The 8,928-nt window shown below is 38.7% G+C and overlaps 1 protein-coding gene across 1 annotated transcript in view; it reads right to left on the bottom strand.

Annotated features, from left to right (window-relative positions):
* Window positions 1–1,103: 1,103 nt before the first annotated feature.
* The window catches only part of nrn1a (neuritin 1a), an 11,756-nt gene continuing 3,931 nt past the window's right edge, over window positions 1,104–8,928 (bottom strand). Inside the window, exons 2-3 of the mRNA XM_024280280.2 lie at window positions 6,096–6,243; window positions 1,104–1,387 (exon numbers count right to left, since the gene is read on the bottom strand). Of these exons, the coding sequence (XP_024136048.1) occupies window positions 1,159–1,387; window positions 6,096–6,243 (377 nt within the window). The 3' untranslated portion in view covers window positions 1,104–1,158. The remainder of the gene's footprint in view (window positions 1,388–6,095; window positions 6,244–8,928) is intronic.

Here is an 8,928-nt window from a genome sequence, read left to right as displayed (position 1 = left end):
TGATTGTTTTAGCCACCATAAATAGCTAATTTGCCAATGAGTTACTACATCTCTAATTTTTTTTTCTTTGCCAATCTAAATTGCTAGCTAAGTGCTGTTAGCCTTCAGCTAGCTTGAATCTGACCTGTGTTATGTCAGATTACTGCCATTTTGTGCCCATTTCCTGAAATGCTTCGGGACATTCTAAACTGATATCATGCAGATTAACATCATTTTAAACTATTATTTCAAACAAAAGTAGTTTTGGAATCTGGACTACCACCGTACCCGCCCAAAAAATCTGCCTCACATCTGGCAAATCGAGGTTTTGTCACTTGCTGTTGACTTTACAAAGTAGTTGCTAGCATGTTAGCAAGCTGGCTAGCTCAACAATCAAATGTAAAGCACTATAAATGTAAGATAATACTGAAATGACAGTCGACTGCGAGTCATGCACCAAAGGTCAGTGCTGTAATTATTGCAGCTTCACCTCCTGCCTGTGGAAGCTGACCTGCGCAGGAGGGCGCCATGTTTCCTGATTCTGGCTGTGGCCGGCTCGCACTGGCGGCCAGCACAGACGCAAGCGCTTTGTCTCAGTCCATCTCCAAAACCGCTGTCAGCTGAGGGAACTCTGCAAAGACGGTGACAGTAAGATCACAGTTCGGAGATGGCTTTGACGCCTTGGCTGTTCTTATTAATTCTGCTTTGTTTTTGCATCAGGACCTTGGGCGGAATGAGAGGAAACTAATTTAAAGCCGAGCACCGTCAGCCGTCACATTAGGCCGTCTAGCCGGAGCATTGCACAGATCAATAATGCATGGCTGACTTTAATATTATGTAATTCCGCCATTGTAAGTGGGCAAGAATCCATCAAAATTTCATGATTTGCTTCATTTTATCTCAGCTGCATCTTTAATATTTAATGCGATCGATCTCTGGGACAGGTCAGCTGTGATTGGACGAGCAATCCAGACGGTCGGCCAGCAAACGTCCCAAACGGCCAACTATTGCAATGAAGAAGAACAAATCCATTTTGGGGATGAATTCAGACTCAGTCCTTGAGGTTTTGTTTTTTAGCATGAAGGAGTGAATGTCACTGTTTTCTTTTTAGTTCGATTTTTTTGTTTTTTTTAATATCTTGGTTTCTCTTTGTCTTTCTGCGTTTCCTCTCCGTTGGTGTTAAAATGCCAGCCAAGTCAGTATGGTGGGCAGTGTGGTTAGAACCAAGGCTACTCCTCTGGCGTCTGCAGATCTGGGGGCTCCGTTGCCGCCGCCACACAGTTCAAACAAACTCCCACGGAAATTCAGGCTTCGGGACTCCTTTTTCAGTTTGTCCCAGAGGTCCGTGGCTCCCTCGTGGCAGTCCGCCAGCGCCGTCGTGGCACAGGAGTGGAAGTCATCCCAGTAACTGGCAAGAGAAAAAACAGCAAGCATGAACTCAACACAAAGTGGGAGGCTGCTTTGGAAATGTGGAGCCAAGGGAAGCTGGCGAGGGACGACGTATGGACGGCTCATCTCGTTTATGCTCCATATGAGGGCAGCGTTATTGGAAAAAAACACCTCAAACACGAGTTAGTTCACAGCTTCAGCTGCTAATGAAAATGTAATGGTTAGAGGGATCAATTCTGATCACTTTTATCCTTCATTTGTTACTCCTTACCTTTGCTAAAAGCAGTCTATTTAAGTTTGCTACAGGGATCCTAAAAGTGAGGCAGTATACTTAAAGTTTACTTTATTTTGAAAACTGAAAATGGTCCAATTTAGTCGCACAGTTGAACACAACTACATTTTTAAAACTGTAACTTTTTAACATAATGATGAACTAGATATATAACATTACCTGTGATAATGCTAGTGTGAATGCTGTAAGCTGAATTTGGCTGCTGAAGATGCTGAAATTGATAGCTGAAAATACTGGAGCTAATAGCTGAAAATGCTAGAGCTTATAGCCAGTAAAATATTTGCAAAATGCAAAACTTTTTGAAAAAAACACTTAGGTGACCCAAAACAGAAACAGAAATATTAGCTAAACTCCAAAATAGCCAAAAAAATCTTAATAAATGCTAAAATAGTCCTAAAAGCTAGCAGAATGACATTTTTAAAACTTTAAAACTGTAACTTTTAACATAATTATGAATAATAAAAAGACAGGGACATTATTGTAGAACAAATCAACTTAAACCTTAAATATATTTCAGTATTCAGTCAAGTATAGTCAATGAGGAATATTTAAACTTTTTGCGACAGGTTATCTCTTTGAAACTCTCCATTTCTCCTACATTTAAGTTTTTCTTGATGTTTTTGTAACTTTTGTACTCAACTTTCTTTTCTGCTTTTTGCTTTTCCGTTTCTTTGTTGGACCTCTTTGTCTTCTCACAGCTCTTCTGTCAATCTTTTTTCCATTCTTTCAGTTGTTGTTAAATGGACAACAGCCTTCTGCACACACACACACACACACGCGCGTGCACGGCGTATCTAATCCAATCTTCCAATCTGCTCTTATTGATGTTGACCTCTTGAACCGAGTCATGTCGAGCTCCATCTCAAAGCAATTAACGGGTGTGTGCACGTATGTGTGTGTGCACGTGTGTGTGAGGAGGCGTGTTAACCCGTCTCCTGCAACGCCTCAACACCAGTGTGATGGAGCTGTCACCGAATTAAAAATCATTTGGGGGTGGGGGGCTCCCTGCTGCAGCGTGCCATCTGGTGCCCACCCGCTTTAGGTGGTGGGGTTTGGGTGGATTACAGGAGGAGGGGGTTGCACATATGCACACTCCACCCCTCTGCAAACATGGAGTCCCCCTCTGGGTTTATGCTTAAATCACTTTCTCTGAGCTGGGGGGGGGCAGTGCTCTCAGATGGGACTCATAAATATAAATTCAGTCATTACGGCCCGGTTTCGTCTGGACCCGGAGATCACTTTGAGCATCTCCTCTGTCCTGAAATATTCATTCCAGAGAACAGCGCGTGGCTCCTCAAACCTCAAACCTCTGACCCAGCAGCTCCTGTTTGCTGCACATACATGTCACTTACAGTTTGTATGTTTGTGTTGAAGCTGAGAAGCTTTTAAACAAAGATCCATAACTTCTTCCTCCTATGTTCAGCTGTTTTAATCATATATTATGCAGAATGTTAACGCGACAATAAAGTTTTTATGAGGCCAATGGTTGTAAATCACACTCCCAGCGTTTTGCAGTATTACATAAGGCTGTTTCAGCCTCCAGCATGTCTCATGTACATCACCTGCACCTCACTAAGGTGGTGTCTGGTTTCTTCCAGAATCACAGCATCTAAACCTGAACATCAAAACGTTTAAATCTGATGAATTTAAAGCAGTTTTCTATCTCTTCTTTGTGTGTTTTGAAACATTAATACTCTGCAGAATTACATCCTAAAAATAACTAGCAATAGGTGAAATCAACAAAGTAGAAGTCTATATATTTTAAGGCTGTAAAACTCCTCACTGCACATTTTATACACTTTTCTCAGACAGACATGAACATTTTCACACTTTTTTTCTCTTGTTTAAACTCCAAAGTTCAAACATTCATTGAATAATAAGTCCAGGATTACATAAGGAAAACAAAGATCTAATGAGGAAGAGATTTATGTGGATTTGATAAACTGAAGAGACACGGCATAGACGAGATTGATTGATGATAGTCAGGAGTGTCAAACTCAATCACACAAGAGGCCAAGATCCAAAACACACCTTAGGTCGCGGGACGAACAGGATAAACATTTATTGAACACTCTAAAATTTTTAAAACGTTAAAAACTTAACTTTTTAACATATTTATAAACTAGATGTATAGCATTACCTGTGATAATGCTAGTGTGAATGCTGTAAGATGAATTTGGCTGAAGATGCTAGTGCTGATAGCTGGAGACGCTGAAGCTGATAGCCAGCTAACATATTAGCTAAATGCCAAATTAGCTAAAAAAACTAAAAAGAAAAAGCTTAGGTTAGCCAAAAAAGCTAGCATGTACCTGAAAAAATAGCTAAACTGTATAACAGCCTAAAAAATTGAAAAAATCCTAAATTACCCAAAACAGCTAGTATGTAGCTGAAATATTATCTCCAAAACAGCCTAAAAAACCTCAGTCAATGTCAAAATTGTCCTAAAAAGCTAGCAGAATGCTAATTTTTTAAAACTTTAAAACTGTAATATTTTAATACAATTATGAATAATAAAAAAACAGGAATATTATTCCAGAATAAATCAACTTAAACCTTAAATAACTTTCAATATTTTACTCTCAGTAAAAATATATTTTGTCAAAATTATACAAGTTAGAAATAAGTGCAAAATAACATCGGGTCATTAGTAACAATAAAATAAAATGATCTGGAGGGCCGGATAGAATTACCAGGAGGGCCGGATCCGGCCCTCAGGCCTTGACTTTGACACATAGTCTAGAGCAGGAGTGGGAAGCTCTGGTCCGAGGGTGATACGCGGCTGTCAAGCCATTTAATCTGGCCCGCCAGACTACAATAAATTATACTGATAGTCCTTTTTAATATTTTATTTTCACTAATTCCAAAGCATTTCACTAAATTTACGTTTTTCCCTGACATCAAGACATAAACTTATTGATGCAAATGGCTCTAAAGTTTCCACAGTTTTGAAGTAAAAACTCTAAAATATTCTGCTTTTAAATGTATATATTCAATCAAAATGAAAGCAGGTTTTTGTCAAGATTGCATGTTATTTCTGTCTCTAATGAGGTGCATTAAAAAACACTCCAATCCCTTTAATGACACCTGAGGCGTCATCAGTGATGCTTAAACACAAAATATTTAACATACTGTAACTTTTCAACCGTTAATATGACGATTCCAGCAGATTTTGAAGAAGAAAACCGGCGCTCTGCCAGTACTCCCAATCAGGACACAGAACAAAATGTGCTGCGCAAAATCAAATAAAAACGAGTTAAATTACATTGACTAAAATCCATGAAACAATGTGACTGATGAGGGTAAACTGTGACACAGCAATGGACCACAGTCATGAGATTTTGATGATTGGCTCCAGTGGAACTAGAGGAATTGCAGCGTTTGGTTACTTAAGGTTTGAAAGGTGGTCCAGAACAATTCATTGGGAAAATTTTCTTGTTTTATTTAATATTTCAGATAAAATGTAGCCTAATCAGAGATTAAGAAATGTGGTTAATCAACTACCAGCTGTTGAACAGACTTTGCCAACAACCGTCAAGAACTTTTGCCCCGCCTCTTAAAAGTTAAAGTCCTATTAGTTGTAATGCAACAGAGTGTGAAATTTGGTCTCCACATTTGACCCCTCCCACAGGGGAGCGGTGAGCTGCAGACACAGCCGCGTCCGGGAGGCATTTCTGACCAAAATGAAGACATATGCGAAGCTGAAAATAAAGGTTGTGTCTGAATTCCCTCTCTAACTACTAAAACACTACATAGTGTAGGACTGTACAGTGTCCTGGATTTTAAAGGTAATTCAGATACGATGTTCTCTATTTTTCTTTCGTTTTTCCAAAAGCCGGATATGACATCACTGATTTCACAAAGTCAAAGTCGAATCAATACAAACATTTCACAACGTTTATTTATGACTCCACTGTGTTCTGATGGTGAAAATGTGGTTGTAAATTTAAACACGATTTTTTGTTCAAAATTGCTCGATCACAATGCATCATGGTCTATATTTGCTAATCGAGTGAGCATCAATGCTCGCTAATTTTTCGCAAAAACGACCTGCTTGAGTGAGAGAAAGAAGACTCAGCAGGTCACATGACTGCTGGGTCTTCTGTCTTATCGTCTGCACGTTTCTTCCTTCAGGCTCAGATTCTCTGTCATCCTTGTCGACAGTCTTGGTTTTTAGACTCTGTAAGCATGTCGGTGCTGCATCCTGATCCTCCTCTCACTCACATTTGTTTGAGGATTTGTTGGTTTGCATACGTTCAGAATCCCAGCATCACCACAAGGTTCTGCAGAGGGATTTACATCCAGAAATGTCCTTTGGAGACTTTTTGAAAAGTTTTTTCTCACTAACAACCTCTGCCGTTTCATCAGAACTACACATGCACAGAAATGCTTCAGATTGCGTGCACGTGTGTGGATGTGTGTGCGTGCATGAACCTACGAGCAAATCTTCTGCAGGTTCTCCCGGTCATCCAGGTCCTGCGGGTAGTTGGCCATGTTGTCTCCCAGCTGGATCAGACAGTCCGAGAAGCCTTTGAACACGGAGTCGCATTGACCAGCACTGACCAGCACCGTCTGCAGCACGGACACTGAGGCCGGGGGGAGGGGGGGGGGGCAAGGTGAGAACAGGTGAGAACATTAGAGACAGATAATACATTCAGCTGACACGTCGGAGTTGATGTAATAACCTTCATGCGGAAGAACTTCATACACACAGTATTATTATATTCTATATTCTATATTGTGATGTTTAAAACCCAAATTGTGTTTATCTTTGAACACAAGTAAAGAAAGCTGACTGTCTTTCTCAGAATATCAAATGTTGAGTGAAATTGGAGATTACTCAGAAAAGCACAGCATCATCTGCAAACACCTTCAGTCTGAAAGGGAGCAGCAGCAGTTTGTGGAGGAAGCTGCACTGTTTGTGTGGAACAAAAACTACCCAATGGGGAAATCTGGCTCAAGTCTAGGAGGGAAACCAGAAATGAGACCAGAACAAAAACTGTGAGAAAAGGGAAGTTTGTTAAATGAGGGAAACAAAGAAACTTTGTCCTGAAAAGCAAAAAACAATTAGTGTGTTGAATAAAACAAAAGACAAAACAAAGGGAATCGGAACCTTGTTCAAACATAAATAAGTCATAAAGACTGCTGATCCAGACATGTCGACCATCAGAGTCAGCAGCTCCTGATAATGTCTGTTTAACCAAAACTACTTAAAGAAAACAAATAAACAAAGCCTTTAAACTAAGACTACCAAGATCCAACCCCAAACTAAAATAACAAAACCCAGCAGAGTAAGACTGATGAGGACAAAGAGGAGAAAAGAACAAAAAATGAATAAAAGAAAAATAGAATAGCAATTATTTAAAGTAAGAATGACTTAATTAGCATTTATTAAATTTAGATTAGTTAAATGTATAAATTGATGTCTGAGGTTCACATAGATGATAAACTATGTAGGTTTTTACATCCTGTTGACCTGAAGACGTCTTGTTTGATCAACTCTACCTCCAGAATGAACAGATTTATATGCAAAACTTTGTTAAAAAGTTTGATCTTTTATGAGATACAAGCACATATTATCTTATGCTGCACAACATTTGTTTAAAAAAAATCACATTTTTGAAGATGCTAGGTTCTTTTTTATATTTTTGTTCGTGCCAAAAAATATGCATAATTCATATGTATTATTAAAAAAAAGGTCATGAATGGAAATATAAATTTCTTAAAGGCTAAAGTTAGACTATGTGGCTCCTTTTTGGTTTTGATCAGTAGAAAATGAACCCAAATGGTTCTTTTACTGTAAGGTTTCCAAACAAAAATGGCGAAAAATGATCAATTTTTGTCCAAAAACAGAAGCAAATCCTGACGTTAACTCTCATTAACTTGGGAACAAAAGAGTGAAAAACACATTTAATTTATGAACAATCAAAGTAATTCTTTCATTCATGAAGCTTAAAACATGTTTTACCCACTAATGTAGTAATGGAGTCTGCAGTCTACTCCTGCAGTCTCATGTTTGGTCTGCTTCACAGGACGTTCAATGTTATTGAAAGTTTAAGCTGTTTTTCTGAGACAAATGAGCCAAAATGAAGATGTGACCTTTTGAAAGTAGACCTTCACGGTCTACATCTTTTACTGTAATAAGCCTCGTTAATGACTGCTTTACGAACATCTACAATCCTTAATCTGTGATTTAAAAAAAAGTATTTAAATGTGTTTTTTTTAATCATCTCATCTTCAGAACACAGATGATTCATGCAGTCTTTGCAAAATATTAATATTTATTTGGTTTTTACTTTGGTAAACCTGTGACGTCATATTAAATAAAAATAGAGTGTGTCCAAAATGTGTTAAAATCACGACACCGGATGGTCTTTGAGGGAGTAGAGAGTGAATTCAGACATGATCTACATTTCAGTTTGTAACAGAGCTCTCCAACTTCTCCATGAAGGAGCTAACAGCTCACCTCTATAAGCTGATAGCACTTTGATAATTCTGCTATTATGTCACTGCAATGAAAAATAGATTTAATCTTTTACATTCAGACGTTAACGTGCACATTTTTACTGTAAATCATCTTTAACGATTCCAAGAGTTGACGCTAACGAGCTTCGTGATCAACCAGGAGTCTGCTCCTCCCCGTCTGACCAACACCTCCTCTCCTTCATGAAGCCATTTCTGGTTCAGACCTCGTGGTGGTGTGATCGGGGAGAATTATTCTCAGAATTCTAGCTCAGAAAAACAGATTTTTATAACTTAACAGAGAACCCACTCAAGAAAACCGGCTTCAGACTGGTACAGTGTAAGATGGTGCATTTAGGTTCCACTCTGATAGCAGGAAAAAGCAAACCCCCTCATCATGGACCCTCTAGGGCAGGAGTGTCAAACTCAATCACACAGGGGGCCAAAATCCAAAACACACCTTAGGTCACGGGACAAACAGGATAAACATTTATTTACATTTTAAAACTTTAAAACTGTAACTTTTTAACATAATTCTGAATAATAAAGATACAGGAATATTATAACAGAATAAATCAATTTAAACTTTAAATAACTTTCAATATTTTACTCTCCATAAAAATATATTTTGTCAGAATTATACAAGTCAGAAATAAGCACAAGATAACATCGGGTCATTAATAACAATAAAATAAAATGATCTGGAGGGTCGGATAGAATTACCCTGAGGGCCGGATCCGGCCCCCGAGTCACATGTTCTAGGGTCCAATATGCTGTTTCGGCTGCATCTCCACCACATGTGTCTGCTG

The sequence above is a fragment of the Oryzias melastigma genome, linkage group LG20, assembly GCF_002922805.2.
Source record: "Oryzias melastigma strain HK-1 linkage group LG20, ASM292280v2, whole genome shotgun sequence".
In the NCBI taxonomy this organism is placed as follows: domain Eukaryota; kingdom Metazoa; phylum Chordata; class Actinopteri; order Beloniformes; family Adrianichthyidae; genus Oryzias; species Oryzias melastigma.
This window is presented reverse-complemented; position numbering and strand designations above follow the sequence as displayed.